The sequence below is a fragment of the Anthonomus grandis genome, chromosome 7 (genome assembly GCF_022605725.1).
Source record: "Anthonomus grandis grandis chromosome 7, icAntGran1.3, whole genome shotgun sequence".
Taxonomy (NCBI): domain Eukaryota; kingdom Metazoa; phylum Arthropoda; class Insecta; order Coleoptera; family Curculionidae; genus Anthonomus; species Anthonomus grandis.
Genome location: NC_065552.1, coordinates 12,467,748 through 12,484,852, shown reverse-complemented (window position 1 = coordinate 12,484,852; position 17,105 = coordinate 12,467,748). Strand labels below are relative to the sequence as shown.

The 17,105-nt window shown below is 31.1% G+C and overlaps 1 protein-coding gene across 3 annotated transcripts in view; it reads left to right on the top strand.

Moving 5' to 3' along the window:
- LOC126738119 (YLP motif-containing protein 1-like) overlaps positions 1 to 17,105 on the top strand; it is a 50,682-nt gene that overhangs the window by 21,997 nt on the left and 11,580 nt on the right. For all 3 annotated transcript variants that reach the window (XM_050443285.1, XM_050443284.1, XM_050443286.1), the window contains exons 5-9: positions 3,852 to 4,472; positions 8,023 to 8,209; positions 9,365 to 10,022; positions 14,971 to 15,252; positions 15,307 to 15,531. In XM_050443285.1, the coding sequence (XP_050299242.1) occupies positions 3,852 to 4,472; positions 8,023 to 8,209; positions 9,365 to 10,022; positions 14,971 to 15,252; positions 15,307 to 15,531 (1,973 nt within the window). The remainder of the gene's footprint in view (positions 1 to 3,851; positions 4,473 to 8,022; positions 8,210 to 9,364; positions 10,023 to 14,970; positions 15,253 to 15,306; positions 15,532 to 17,105) is intronic.

Sequence of the window (17,105 nt, the reverse complement as noted above, 5' to 3'; positions counted from 1 at the left end):
CACCTGGTCCATGAATTAATTGGGCAATTGTTTTTAATTTTAATTTAAATGTTATTAGGATATGAATATTATATGAAACTTTTTATATAGCGAGCCAGTTTGTGTTTTAACATCAAAATTTAAAACTCCATATACTTCCCATAGTTTAGATGATTTGTATGCAATACTTAAAGCAATAGACCTTACTATTATTACCCTGCCTTTGGAGGAAAATGTTACCAATAATGAGAACCCCGACTGTGACTTAAATCCAAATACTGCTAATGAGACTGCTACCAATACCCTTGGCAATACTATTCTCAATCATGTCAAACCATCAAATGACATAAATAAAATGAAACGTGTGTTCGATTTTGTGCCAAACATACTAAAAAGTTTGAAAAACATTGAAGACAACAAAATAGTGCATGCTTTAGATTTTATTTGTGAACAATTAGCTTTGCTTATAACTGCAAAGGAAAAGTACAGATATTCAAGTAGTACAATAATTTTGACTTCTATAATCTATACTATTAGTCCTCATGCATACAAGTATTTAAGAGGTTATGGATCCCTAATTTTACCACATCCTCAAACTATAATGGGTATTTGTAACAAACACATGACCGATCCCCACATAGATGAAAAAAAAATGTTTTTAACTTATGCCCCAAATGTGTTTAGTTTACTAAAGGATCATGAGAGATTTGTGACACTACTATTTGATGAAATTCATATTGACCCTTACATGGACTATAAAGGCAGTAATATCACTGGAACATCAGTCAATAATAAGTCTCTTTAGCTTCCTCGGCATTTACTGTTATGATTACAAGTGTGTGTTCCAGCTTTAAGGAAGTAGTTCACATAGCTCCCATCTCCAAAATTACATCAGACACACTTTATAATTTTATTAAGACAATTATTGAAAATTTCGAGGAGATTGGGTACATAGTTTTTTGTGTTACAAGTGATAATAATGCCATTAACGGGAAAGCCATGAGTAATTTTTCAAGTGCAGACCAACTTAGCATTGTTTATCCTCATCCCATAGATAATCAGAGACCATTATTTTACCTATTTGACACAGTTCACTTACTTAAATGTGTATTTAACATTTGGCTTAACTCTAAACCAGGCCAAAAATTTTATTTTCCTGATTTTGACACTTTGAAAAAGAAAATGTGCTTCTTTTTCTGCAATTAAAGAATTACATGAACTAGAGTATGATAAGCTTTTTAAGCTTTTAAAGTCAATATATGTATTTATGTGTATATAATAACATTTTTTACTACTTGATGGTATAAAAAAATTATTATAAATACCTAAATACATATGTTGAATTTTGGCGCAGATCTAGGAGAGTTGGGAGTCTGCATTTAATATTACACCATAATATTTAACCTGACATTCAACCAGAACTAAAACATACCTTTGAATCTTTCCTGAACTCTATTCTATTCCTAGCATTTTTTAAAATAAGCCAAATATTGAGATATTAGCATATGAAATCCCTTGGTTTTTAAAAATCGGTGGCCCACATCGATGACGTCACGCGTCAAGCACTAAGGCCTTGTCTTTGAGTGGGTGTTGATTGTGCCCATCTTTCGATAGGATTGTTGCGCCATTTGACAGCAGTCTTTTCGCCCCCGTTATAAACTGCTTTGTCTTATTATTGTGTTAAGCCCGTACAACTTTATATTTTTGTATACCTATTGCTTATAGTCAATTAAATATTAAGTAGCAAGAGTTAGGTTTAGTTGTTACTATTATCCAAATTTTATTATATATGTCTGAACTTGTATTGCATCCTGGATTTACAAATTTGTGTTACACCTATACCTTAAGGTTGTGACTTGTGTTTTTTGTAGGTTAGTATTTTAGTTACCAGGCTGCAACAGTTCTTAACTTTTTGTTTAGAAGCTGAAATATCATACTTTCCTATACATATCTCTAGCGGTTTTCGAAAACAAAAAAATTGTGTTTTTTGTTAAAAACAAGCGGATAACTAATTGTTTATTTCTCAGCCATTTAACTTCCTAAAAAGCTGAAATTTTAAACATCACTTTAAGAAATATCTTAAGAGACCATCATTAACTTCACATAGCCCAATTTAATCAGCATTATACAGGGTCCTCGAAAACTAAATTAATATCTTTCATTTAGTAAAGTGGCGAAAAGTCCATTTTTTAAATGAAAATCGCAATATTTAATTTTTTATTTTAATAGACAGTAAAAATATCTTTAATTTAATATAACACATTCGTATACCTAAGTAACTGCGTTTTAGAAGATGTACTTGTTTTTGTGAAATTTGATAATTTGAAATATTTTTATTTTGTTAATTACTTAGTCAGCTATGAAAATATCACAATGGTTTGATAAATTTCAAAAAAATTATTTTTTTTTTCATCTCTAATACGAATTTTATTAAAAGCCAAAGGGGCGTATTAACGACATTGCTTGTGATAGTTTTGATTTGAATTGGTGATTATATTATCGACACAAAGGTTAAATTTTGTATTCGTTTTAATTATGAATGATACCTAAAATTAAGGGTTATTGGACTAATAAGTATAAAATTTGATATTAAAATTTTTATTTATTATTACTTCGCAGGTAAAGTTATATACGGTACATTTAAGTTAAGAATTATTACAAAAAAAAATTTTAAAATTTCCAGAGAGCAATTGATATATTATTACAATATGCAGGGTCATAAAACTCTTTCTTCAGGAGCGTAACATACATGTTTTTTTTAAGGCAAAAGTTTTTCTTTAAAATTTCTTTTTTTAAACCATCTCCTCTCGGTCCAAAAATAAGCACGTGGATGTTTTAATAATCCACGTCACTGACAATTTTAAAATGTCTATTTATGACGATTAATTATGCCTAATGAAATTCTTTTGCCAAAATTTCATAATTTTATATTGGTTAGTTCATAAATTGTGAGCAAAAAATTACTTTGCTAGCGCCATCTTTAAAATGTTGTCTCGTCCTTAAGATGCAGTTTAGGAAATAAAAAACTTTATCTTAAAATATCGTTTATGTTAGGCCTATAAAGTAGCGGCTCGGCCTTTTGTATAATTATCCTGTATAATTATATACGGTTCTCATTAAATACTCCCAATGTCATAATGAAGCTCGATACCGAGATTATTAAGTTTAGTTAAAACATTAAAATTTAGAATTTCTCGGTATTATTATTATATGAATGATACATTCATTTTTTTTATTATGCGATGTGGACTTTAGCTTTAAGGCTGTTGTCGCAGTTATGTTCAGCGATTTTATTTAATAAATAATAAAACATCCAAATCATTATCCTCCATCATTCTATGTTTTTGATTGTTTTAGTCAGCAAAACAAAGTGTTGGCTCCGATGATAAAGAGTTATCTCATCAAAATGCTTTTTTTTAAAAGAAGATTGGCAATTATTTTGTCAGAAAAAGACTTTTTTAAGAAGAACGTCTTCCTTATCATCATCCTCCATTCGTTTTACAAAATCGTGATGCTTGAAGAAAATTAATGACATGACTACCGAACACTCCGAGTTTTTTACTATTTCCCTAACTCTGGATTAGAATGCAATTTATTTAAATACTGAAGAGCGTCCTGTTGTGTACTTTAGCTATCAATAACAATAAGAAATATGTATACTTTTTCCATTTCAGTTAACTGCATCATTCTTTTGATAGTTATCTGAGTGACTGTGATGCTTTGCATTTTATTGTGGGGAGGACAACCTTGCGTAACCTTTATAGTTTCACTACCCTGCTAAATGTGGACTTTTACACTACTATTAATAATTGCTTTTGGAATGCACTGAATAATTAGAATATTTTAAAAAAATATATTTTTTTTTCTTATAGGCCCCAACAACTTCCGTAACTCTAATGGACCAGGATCTAATCGTGACAACAACATGCCTTTCAATCGCGATAACGATGAACCTTTTAATCGTAACAACAGCGGTTCCTTCAGTCGCGTTAATGACAGACCTTTTAATCGCAATAATAGCGGATCTTTTAATCGCGATAATGAGGGGTCTTTCGTCCGCAACAATAGTGGGCAGTACAATCGCGATAATGATCTACCTTTCAATCGCAATAATACTGGATCTTTCAATCGCGATAACGATGGGCCTTTTAATCGTAATAAAGGCGGGTCCTTTAATCGCAACAGCTCATTTAGTCGAGATGACAATTACGGCGACTCATATGGCGAAATGAGTAATGAGAGGTTCAACGATGGGTATGATGAGGAGCAACAATATAATGAAGACTATAATGAGGATGACTATGATAAATATCATAATATGTTTAATGAGGATCAACAACATTCTCAAGGAGGGGAAGAAGGAGTTAATCATCTTAACCAGCAACCAATAATGGACGAATTGGCTCCGGAACCAGAACCTGAACCAGTTGATGATGTGCCGCTTTTTGTTCCTGAAATTGTTGTCGATTATGAGCATAAGTCTGCTAAAGAACGTAAGTTGCTTTCTAGTTATATTAGCTATTAACGACTTTATTTACATCATGTACATTCTTCGTTTAAACTGTAAAAATGTCTCAAAATGTCATTATTATGAAACATAATATTTAGATATGGATTCTTGTTTAACAACTGCCTTTTTATCTTTGATCAGTTCTAGTTCTTCAGTTCTAGATAAGGTTTTACAAGATCATAGATCATATAATCATTATTACTATATTAAATCAAATGATATCAACTATATATGCTTTCAGATTGAAATTACAAGATTGTTAAATACAAACTAAATGACAATCCCCTGAACGGTTGTTTTGTTTAACAAAATTATGGTTAGTTTTAAGTTTGTTGGTCTTTTAAGTTTAAGGGTTGGCGGTTGAAGAACTGTCATTTTGGTCACGATCTTTTACCGAGGCAAAGATGGACTTTATTCTCTCCAGAGAACTTCATCCAATATTTTTATTATTGTTGGATTTAGAGCTTTTAGTATCAGAAACAGTATTTAAGCACTTTATGCTGTTAGTTTTTTTTCTGTTCTACCTGCTATGACAACATCAGCGGATACCACCGCTTAGCCTTGAATTTTCAATGAATTTCGTTTTTCCGCGTCGAGAAAAACCCCAACGTTTTTTACTACTCTTAGGAAGCAAAAAAAACATTTACTATGTAATCAATTTATTTTTCAAAGTTTAATTATTTATTTTTATATATAGTGTCTTAGTTAAGTACCTTATCTACTTCAAGGGGTGATTCTTGTAGTGATTTTAAGATGAAAAATGTATGTAAACATACATCCTGACATATTTCTTTTCAAGAAATACAAAATATTTAAAATTATTTCTTACTGATTATGGAAAGAGGCTTATTTAGTAATTATATTTTTTTAAAGAATATATTCTTTTTTAAAAATTAAGTTACAAAAAAATCAAGCGTTTTAAAAATTGTATTTTTAGGTGCTAGAAAAAAAAGAAATATACAAAATTTGAAAGTCACTGACGCATATTTTTCTTTAAGAAAAACAATATAAAAGATGCCCTGAAACTTTTCTGGACTTAATAAATTCAATTTACTAGTTCTCAATAACCAACATTACCAAATTTAAAAAAAAAAACATGGATAAACCATTCTTGATTTTCTTGATAAGCGATTGGTCATCTTAGAAACGACGAAAATAAACGCGCGTAGTTCATTTCAAAACCTTTGTACAGGTAACAATTTATTTTTTTTGTATCTACAAGCCTGGTCTTTGTATCTTCCACAGTTAAAAATGGACAGAAAAAAAAGTGATGCGTTAATGTATATAATAATTTTTACGCTAAGGGAAAGAGGTTGGACTTATAGTAAAATAGCTGACCACCTAAAATGTTAACAAAAATGGTTTTCTATACCCTCAAACGTGTAAAAGAACATAAATCGTACGAAAATGTCCCAACTGATAAAACTATTGTTTGAATAGCTAAAATGAATCCATTTTAAACCTCCAACTAGATTAAAGAAGAGCTTTCTTCAGCTATAAGACGACGACTTAATAAGACCAACCCATTTGGACGAGTATCCCGTAAGAAATCACTGCTAAAGAAGAGAAATCGCCAGGCTAGATTAAAATTCGCTAAGGACCATATTAATTCAAAAGAGTGGAAAAAGTATTATGGTCTGACGAGACAAAAATAAATCCCATTGGTAGTGATGGTAGAATATTTTGTGAAAAGACCAAGGTGTGCGGAAAATAATCCGAAGCATACAACTAGCACAGTCAAACATGAAGGTGGCAATGTTAAATTATGGGGATGTTTTTCCTGGCGTGGTATTGGTTCATTAGTGAAAATTGACGGTATTTCTGACCAAGAAAAATATAAAGGTATTATGGAGAACCACATGTTTCCGTTTGGTGATAAAACTTTGCCGGTGTCTCGGGTTTTTCAACAAGACAATGATCCCAAGCATACGGCTAAGTCTGTAAAAAAATGGTTTGATGATAATCATGTTGATGCTCAATTGGCCCTCATGTAATCCGGATCTCAATAACATTGAGAATATTTGTACAGACCTGAAAAAAACTTTTAGAACATAAACATATTAAAAACCTTAAAGATCTGGCAGAAAAGAAGAACATTCGTAACAATCGATACCACTAGCCAGATGTCAACATCTGGTGGAATCAGTGCCCAGGAGATGTAGATCTGTCATTGAAAATAATGAATTTGCTACAAAATATTGATTTATTTAGGATTTATTTTTTTATTTTTTTTTATATTGTTTTTTTTTTAAATTGATAATTCTTTGGTTTCTAATTATATATTATATGACAAATCCACTAAATTTATGATAATATTAAAGGTAAATGTTCGTTACGACCATGGGCAAAATATAAGAATAATTCAATTTTATTTTGCGAAAGATTTATCACTTTTATTAATTTATTCACACTGTTTCTCGTTAGTTGGGCACCAATGTATGTTCATAGGAACTGTTTGTCGCAATATTTACACCGTATATTATTTTTTTTTAGAATTGTGTTACTCTTGCATTGAAATATCATATGGCTATCGAATCTGCTGTTATGAACGGAATTAGGTCAAATTTCCGACGTTGCCCTGAGTGTAGTTGCAAACGAGAAATTACGATGGGCGAGAAGTTGTTTTAATTTAAAATTAAACGTTGAACAAATATAAAAAATATAGTAAAAAATTTTGAGGAATGTAGGTAGAATGATCTTTAAATTATTTTTATATTCGATAACAATATTTTTTACTTCTGGATATTAAAATTTTTCTGATAATTTTCTATATCATCTTATTCGTATCGGTTAAACTGGCAAAGTCGAATGAAGAGGTGTGTCGAGGCGGTATAATAGCACCTAATTGGCTACTGAGTTTGTTTCAATATGACTTGCGATTGTACAATGATTTCGCATTCCTCTACGTGGTATTTGGATGTGTCTAAAAACGTTGACTAATATTGAAGTAATTAGTGGCGAGGATTTCCGTTTCGTTTAGTATTCTTTCAACTTTCTTTGTTTAGTGTTCTATGATCATTTCTATAAAACATTGCACATGCTGCTGTATATTTTATGATCAAAATAAACCATATTTCATTTACAACTACATGCCCGTAGCCGCAGCTTGGATTGTTAGACAATAACGATATTATAATTTATCAAAACGTCAATATATCAAAATGTAAACAGAAAAATTGAGTCGGTGTTTTACTTTCTACTGACCTTTGTCCATTTACTGGACAACTTTGGGCCATTAACTGTCTTTCTATTAATTCTTACTGTTTTATCTTCATAGATTGCCGACATACCAAGTGTAATGCCGGACGTTAATTTCATTGTCCCTATTATACCCAGACAAGTTAATCTTGGTATTTTACTGCATCATTCTTTTGTCTACTAAAACTAACTAGATTTGGTTCTGTATCAGTATGCAAATGCCTCACACAAAAAAATGTTTTGCAAAAATTATTTTCTTAATACTAAAAATTTAGTCAAAGATACCGTTGAATATTAATTACGCTACTACGATAACTTTTTTCTTATACTTTTAGCCGAGCCCGAAGTGGCACTTAGTGTAATTCGGATGTTCGACTACAGGCACAAACCAGTAAATCGCATCCCATACCCGCAGAGACCAGTATGGCTCTCCAGCAGTTTAAGAAACATAAAACAGTTTGACCCATTGGGAACGACAAGGTTTGCTGCAAGTGACTTATCATTTGAAAGAGATACAACACGGTATTATATTTTTTGAATTTCTCTCGATATTTATCAAACCTTACCCTTTTATATTGGTAATATATGTAGTTATAGTTCCTCAGCTCAAGATTTTTCTTACCCCATTTGATTATGACATGAAAGTCGAATGTGAAATTCTTAAATAGTAACTATATTAGTCATATTTTCACTTAAATAATGAGTATTAACATGTTTTTTTAAACCTTTATTGCAAACAAGCCTTTTTGAGTTTTGTTGTTTCAGAAACCTATTTCACAAAAAAAGTAGTCAAAATATTTTCAGTATCTTTCCTTTAAATAAAATTAATTTGAAAGGAATTTATTACTGGGGAATTTTTATGTTTAGTGTAGGGATCTCGGAAACTATATATAGCAGATGCAAGTTTAAATATGTAGTCTTGTGAATACTATTCAAAACCAATTATTAAATATTTAACAGTTATTAATAGACATTAATAAAACTTATTATAATAAATTTTCTCAGAAAAAGTTGGTACAACAGTTATAGGAAATCTTAGAAAACCAACACGTTCAGTTTTAAGAATTGTTTGAACTCACAAAACTGCTATTCTTGGCCTTTTAATGTAAACTTTTTAGTATTAGCTATATAGGATGTCCGTTTTAAGCTAGGAAGAAAGGCTATAGAATATAATTAACACATATTATCAGTAAATTAATATTTCTTATTTTTTTCAAAAGTCAATATTTAAAAAATTGAAATTAGTATCGATACTTGATAAATAAAAAGTTTTAAATTATCCTAGCCTACTTTGTGGCTAAGAAAAATAAAAAAAAATTAGGCTAAGTGAAGAAACTATTTTGTTGTCAGTGATAGTTTTCTAGCTATTAAAAGAATAAATTTTAGCAACCCTGTAAATGCAGTAAATGCAGTTTTATTTACCACAAGAATATGCAACAAATTTAACCGACATCGTATCTCTACTGTGTCGGAGATCCCTATACTAAACATAAAAAAAACTTACTCTTTATATATTATCTATTGAATTCACAATTACACATTTGCCTTTAATAATATTTGGAAAAAATGCTTGTATGTTTTATTAATTCCTTAATTATGACAATCTATTTAATATTTTCACTAGACAAACAGTCCAATTATCAATGCAACCCTATGGGACACTTTTTATATTCGCAGATACCCGGATGTCGAGCCTCCTTCCCGTTTTATCGAACGAGACTCAAAATATTCCAATGAATTACCTAGGAATAGGTATGAAAACGATTTACCTGTCGATAAGTATTCCAACAACCGACACCCGGATAGTAAAATAGGTCGGGGCGGCTTTGACAGAAGCAGGGGGCGCTATGATGGCTATTTCAACAGAAACAGAGGGCGCGACGAATTCGAAAGAGACAGAGAGCGACCCGGTGATTTTGACAAAAGGAACAAAGGAAAAGGTGGCGGCTTTAACAGGCCCAGCGACAGAGATAGAAGAAGCAACGTCGCGGAAGAAAAGGATTTAGCGACGAAGAAGTTGGAGCTAGAGGAGTTATCTGATGATGATGAAGATTTTGAGGATTCTAAAAGCAAGAATTCGAAGCCAGGTTTAAGATTCTCACCGCCGCCAAAAAAAAGTGATGATGACGACGAAGTTCAGTTTGTCCCATTAGCCAATTCCGTGAACACTTCAGTGAATCCCGTGAATAGTAAACCGATCGTTCAGATTGTTACTATTGAAGACCTTATATGTTCGCCTGGCCGACTTACGAGACCGCAGAGGATCGTGATAATTTTGCGAGGTCCTCCTGGGAGTGGAAAAACTTATCTTGCCAAACTGATTAAGGATAAAGAGGTATCGATTAAACATTTTTTTTTATTATCATGCCTAAAGTAGTCACTTTATGCATTATTTAAGGGTTTCTAAAGTTCATCTTTTTAATGCAGTGCAGAACGAAGTAGAATTTTACTAAAAAGTAAAATGACAGTAAACCTGATCTTTATTCAATATTTAATGTATATGTATTATTTGTAAAATTATCTTGGTTATAAAATTAATTTGAGTTTCGTTGTGGTAGAAAAATCTACTCACGGTAGCATCGAATCACGTGCTTATATATTCTCCTTGTATTGTTTGTTTTTTAATAAAAATGCATTGAAATTATCGGGTTGAATGCTTCCTTCTTAGGATAGTTTTGTGAAGCGACTTTTCGTCGCTTTAAAAAGTTAAATAGCCAAAAAAATTTTTTATTAAAAAAAAGATTTTTTTATAAGAAAATTAAATTTAGTCACAGTCCAAATTCACCACTTAAAATCCAATATTTACTGTTGCAATTTTCAATATTTAGATATATTAATTTATGGACATTTATACAGAGAAATTGCAACTAAAGTTATTAATATAAATATGAAGATTGAGTTTCTTTTCTCTTTATTGTCATACGACCATTTCATTTCTGAATTTACTATTTATTATATTATTGGGGTGAAATATAAATAACTGTGTATCCTATGCAACGCACTGGTATTGTCCTTGTTTCTGCCTTTCGCTTTTAAGGATAAATTTGGAAATTCACAAAATAATAATTTTGAAATATCACTTTTACTACATTTACAACATGACACACAACGTGCTCCTCGGCTAGTTTTTAGCAGCTTGAGCCATTTTATAAAAGTGTATTTAGTGTTCAAATTACATTGGCAGTACGCGTTAATAAGTCATAAGCAATTGTCAGATTGTGACGTGTTTGCTATATTTTGCTTCATTTTGCCACTCCTCGGCGGTGCGAGGATAGCTGGTGGAATGGACTATAAAGAGTAAGTCATTAATATTGCACGAAAATTTAAGGGTGTATTCCTTGGGTCAAAATATTGAAAAAACTAAAAATCTGAAAAAACGCTTCCCTGTGGAGATACAGAGCGTTGAAATTTTAATCTAATTTTCAATTTTTTTAAATAATTTGGAAGTAAATAAGAATAACCATATTAGGTATAGAGAGGTTTTCTAAGGTGCTAAATTTAAATTTTTTGATAGTTTTGATGTCCTTAATAGAGGGCGCCACGTATCACATTTTGAGTTTTTAAATACAACAATGAAAACAACCATTTTATTGATTAAATATAATTCTCTTAAAATCAACGGTTTTTACAAAAGGGAAAAGTGATTAACATGACGTAAAACACAAACTAGGAGTAAAGGTTATAAAAGTTGTTAAAGGTTGCACCATATCTACGAATCATTGATTGCCATACTCGTTCAAAAATGCCTGCTGAATACAGATTTGATTATGTGGAATAGTACGATTCGGGAATCTTTCTTTGTAAATACGCCTTACTTCGTATAGGCATTGCCGTTCTCAATACCGTACAGAAAATGCATATCACACATTTCTCTGGTACTGTAATTCATTTGAAATAAAAATTGTAAAAACTGTCAAGTATAGAAAAGTCCCTGTGAACTTCAATAAGTATGGGTCACGTACTAGCATTTAACAAACTAATATTTTATTTACTGGAAACGATTACAAAAATGCAACAATATCAATAATAAAAACTTAAAGATAGAGTGTATTTAAATTTTCGATTTAAATACAAATAATGATAATAATAAAAATCGATTTCTTTTCTTACATTCTTTGTGACGTACGAGCGTTATATAGCTATGTTTTTCTTTGGTAATAAAATTACATGTAAGTTCCCATATTTTTTTGAAGTTTACTTTTCATTCTTTTTTATTATTTTCGGCATTTTATAAGCATTTTAGTTAAGGTAATTTTTTTCCGTTTATTAGTACGTGACCGTAAACAATTTAATATTGCAAGACATTAGCTGTGTTGAAAGAACTCGTCCATTATCTCAAAGAAACCTACCTAACTAGAGAAAAAACGAAAACTCTAAGTCTCAGTCTCAAAATATATTTTTATATATATTAATCAGGTAACATGTTTCGCTAATAAACCATCATCAGACCTTATAGCTAGATGACCTGCTAAGTACTCTATTAGCTGTGTTGCCTTTATACTATTAATACTGTTTTCTTTACATTATTATTCACGATTTAACTATTTTTTAGACAAACAGAGGATAAGGCTCATGATTTTTATTACTTGCTTTCTTGATGATGGATATCATTTTTATCGTTTTTTTAGGAGATTTTTCAAAAAATGATTGGCATCCGTAAAAAAATACATCACGTAAAAGTTGCGGTTTCTGTAAATCTTACCTGTTTATTGGATAGCGAAGGAAATTTAAGCGGTATAACGCCCCTGAAGTGGCAATCCGCTCATACATTAAGCATGAAAAATGATTTGAGGAGAAAAATTACTAACAATTCAAGAAAGTAAAATTATTACTGAAAATAAAATATCCATCAAAGAAAAAACACAACAGAAAAAATATTCGCTTGTAAGAAAAAGTACGCCAATTCAGAGCATAGATGGAGGGATAGATATAAAAATGAGTTTTTGTGCCGGACATTTTGCATTCCTGTGCAATAAATCACCATATTGTTAAAGTTTTTTAATTAAAAAAAGTATTTTCTTGCCAACTCCGTCAAGCGTTCGAAAATTAATTGGCCAAATGACATTTAAGGAGGCTGGCGTAGATGATAAACGAAAAACCTAGGTAACGCTACAGCGTCCTTACTAGGAAGAAAACAAATATTTTGATGAAATGTCAATTTAAAAATGTCTTGTAACATACATATATCTAGTCAGGCACGTTATTGAAGAATTAAGTGTGAAAAATGTAAGTTAATTTTTCTAATCAACGCAAATTTCATAGGTCCTTCTCAATTACATACCTTTTATAAAAGTTTTAGTGGCCCAGATAAAACATCCCTTATAATTTCTACTCCAGATGTTAATTAGATTGTGTCAAAAACAATAGATGAATTGTAAACATATTTTAAAAAATATACACATCAAATCCAAATGAAAATGTCCAAAAATGTCCAAAACATAAGGAATAAAAACGTTTAGAAATGCAAAACTTGTAAAAATCTACAGTTTAACGCGTCTTTTTAACGCGCTGGTGCGCTGAATTTTGCATGTTGTAGGTAAAATAATACTAGATTCTTTTAAATATAAACACTTATAAAAAGTTATTTTAATTGCTAAATTTCATAAGAATATCTTTTTCTCCTTTTATTTTTCATTGAAAAGTATTTGGAAGCTTTTTTATGACCAACCGTCGAAATTTTAAAAGTTACCGTCAATATAATTATAGCGCCAAACAGGGTATTATTGTATTTATAATTGGCTTTCGTGAACTAATGCAACCAGCATCATTTGATAAAGTTTGTAAAATATGTGAATTGTTTTGATGTGTCAAAGTTATAAGTGTACTAGTTTTTTGGACGGGGTCTTTAGGCAATGGTAATTTTTTCTGTAGGTTATTATTTTCTAATAGACTAAAATAATCTTCAGACTCGTATATACTCATTTTTATACCTAAAAATAGAGGAAACAAAGAATTACCAACCTAGGAATATTCTTAATTCACTAGCAAAAGTGTGAGACCATATTGTTTAATGACATAATTATGGATGATGTATTCCTATGCTACTGTGAAAAATTGGACATTTTAACCAATTTACACATTCTAAAAATAATAAAAGATTATGAAGAAGAATACATAAGTCAGGAAGCAGAAAAAATAAGGCTGGTACTTGGCTATAACTTGTTTCTGTTTATTAGGTTCTTTAGAGCAAGAAAAATTAATTCCTACCCTTATATTATTCTCTTATAACATATAGTTGACGAACTTTACTTTTGTGATACTGAAACACAACGGCGTAACTCTTCTTGACATATGGATTTTTTTTTTATTTAGAATTCAAATTGTTAATTTATTTTCAATTGGCGTTAGTTAAAATTTATTTTGCGAGAGATCTAAACAAGCATTTTTGTTATTTTAATATGGGTTTATAAGAACTTAAATTGCCAAATGTTAAATTTTTATTATCAGAATAAATTCAATATAAATGAAGTTTGTATAAAATAAAGATGTTAGCTCCTGTTATTTGCTTTTAAATAATTATATTTCATCATTTCAACTTTGTTAAGAATTTATTGATAAGTCTTAAAATGTTTTTAATAATTAGCAATTACGGTTTATTAAAACAAATCCATGATTTTTTTTTTATAAGTAAAACGGAAAACTACCAAATAATATTTTATGAATTAATAATTTTCTACCACCCAGCAACAAATGAAAAAGGTTTATATAATAATAACATATTGCGAACAATGTGACAATTTGCACTACATGTAAGATGAATAGTAACAAAATTGATTGAACGACATTTGCGCTATCCTTTACTAGAAAAGCAGCTTTGCTCTAATTTAATGGACCTTGTATTTTTTACGATTTTTGAGGCCCCAATGGTCCTTAGGACATCCTGTACCCGTGTATGGATATTAAGAAACGTTTGAAAAGTAATTTTTAATGTATTAATTAACGGGTGAAATTATTTCACTAGGTTGTTCATAAGCCAAAGGGAATAACTTTACATGATACCATAACTTATTAGATGCAAGATATTTTTTTAATAATGTAAATTTCTCTAAAATCGTTAGTGTACAATATCTGTAAAGGCCCATTTCTGCTATATTTTTGCAAGTCTTTTCATTACTTTCCGATACTTCGCTGCTTAATTACATATTTAATAGGAAGCTGATATTATTCTATTAAAACTTACAAACCCATTTGATGGGTAAGTCATAAATAGTAATCATCATCCAATCAAGCAAGTAATTTTTCTTACACCTTTAACACCCAAATAAATTAATGCAATTTTATAGGTGGAAAACGGAGGCTCTGCACCAAGAATCTTATCACTAGACGACTATTTTATGGTAGAGCATGAAAAAGAAGTAGTAGAAGACGGCAAGCGATTAAGAGTAAAAGAAATGACCTACGAGTACGAAGCTGAAATGGAAGAATCCTATCGACAATCGTTAATTAAATCTTTTAAAAAAACTATTACCGACGGTTATTTCTCGTTTGTGATAGTCGATAATGTTAATCAAAAAGTAAAAAATTTCGGTGAAATGTGGAGTTTTGCTAAACAAAACGGGTTTCAGGTATATATATTATTGACATTTTACTAAAATAATGTTTAATCGGCTTTTTATCAGGTGTACATTTGTCAAATGGATTTGGATCCAGAGCTATGTACAAGCAGAAATATCCACCAGAGGACCGAGAGTTTTATCGAAGATTGTATTGCTGGATGGGAACCAACTCCGGCTCATCATCCATTGGTGGATGCCACAAACTTTTTGCAAAGTCAGTCAATTACTGAAGTCGAAATGGAACTGGATAATAATGAGCCTGAAGAGACGCAAGAGGCAGGGGAAGAGGTAAAAGCGGTAAACTTTTTTTCTTTTAGAGGTTTCAGGTATTTTTAAACTGTTCGTGCGAGTTTTGAGTTGATTTAGAAGAATGAATGAATTAACTTATTTGATTCCAACATTGCTTTTACTACAAATTATATAAAAAAGTTTATTTTTGATATAATAAATCCGTTGTGAACTCATGGTATGGGAATAATATATTTACAAGGTTAAAGTCGATACAGGATCTTTTTAAAGGTTTGTTTTACGGATTTAAACTTATATATTTTTACTTAGTTTGAATATTTTTCTTATTTATTTCTAGTGTGTTTTAATTAATTTAAACACATAATTTTTATACTTATTATGGTTCGCCGGGTTTCAATATATTGGAACTTTTGATTTAGAAAAAAAAGTGTAAGTTATTGCTAAACCTAGTGTGTTTTTTTTTGGAAAAATGCAGTGGAATTATTTAAAAATTAAACTCATTGGCGGCGCGAATATTTTTAAACAGGAGAGGCTTCTTATACATATACAAGGTGTTTCACAACTTATCCGAAAAATTTTAACCACATGCGCTGTTACGAAACAAATTGATTTCTCAAAAAAAAATGTAACAAAAGTCCTACAGAAATTAAGTTATAAACCTGAGTTCAATAATAAATTGAAAATTAAATATCTGTATTTTGCGTTCATCGTCGTGATATTAGAATACGCATTAATAATTTATTGTAGCAAATGTTGTACCAAACAATTGACGAAAACAAAATTGTGGAAGAAAATCCAGGAATAAGCACAAGGAGGTTAGCCCAACAGGTCCCAGAAGTGTCACATGCAACAGCGTGGCGCATATTACATGAGACCCAACTGTACCCTTATCACACGTCCAGAGAGTAACATTTTGTGAGTGGTTTTTGCAAGAAAATGCTCGAAATGCGCGTTTTACAGCTGATATTTTGGCCACCGATGAAGCTATTTTTACTCGTAATGGTATAACCACTCTTCATAATACACATGTTTGGTCCTTTGAGAATCCTCAGGCAGTCGTCCAGACAAGCTTCCAACATCGTTTTTCTTTAAACGTGTGGGCAGGTATTGTCGATGAACGTCTAATTGGACCGTTCATATCGCTAGATCGGATGGATGGTCACCAGTATTTGGAATTTCTTCGGAATGATTTCTCGGTTCTTCTTGAGAATGTGCCATTGGCGGTCCGAGCACGGATGTGGTTTATGCACGATGGGGCACATGCGCATTTTCGTTTAGAAGTTCGTGATTTTTTGAATCATGTACACCAGATACGCTGGATTGGAAGAGGTGGACCAATTGCATGGCCTCCACGGTCTCTCGACCTAAATCTTCTGGACTTCTTTTTATGGGGACACTTAAAATCGAGGTATACCGTACTCCAGTTCAGAATATTGAAGAATAGCGTGACCGAATCACAGAGGTTGCCCATAATTTGAGACTTCAGGAACAGCAGGAAGGAGGTGTATTTGAATTAGTGCGCCAAAATTGGATTAAACGTGCCCAAGCTTGCATTAGAGTCAATGGAAACAGTTTTGAACAGCTTTTATTAAGTAAGTGAACTGTTAAACTGT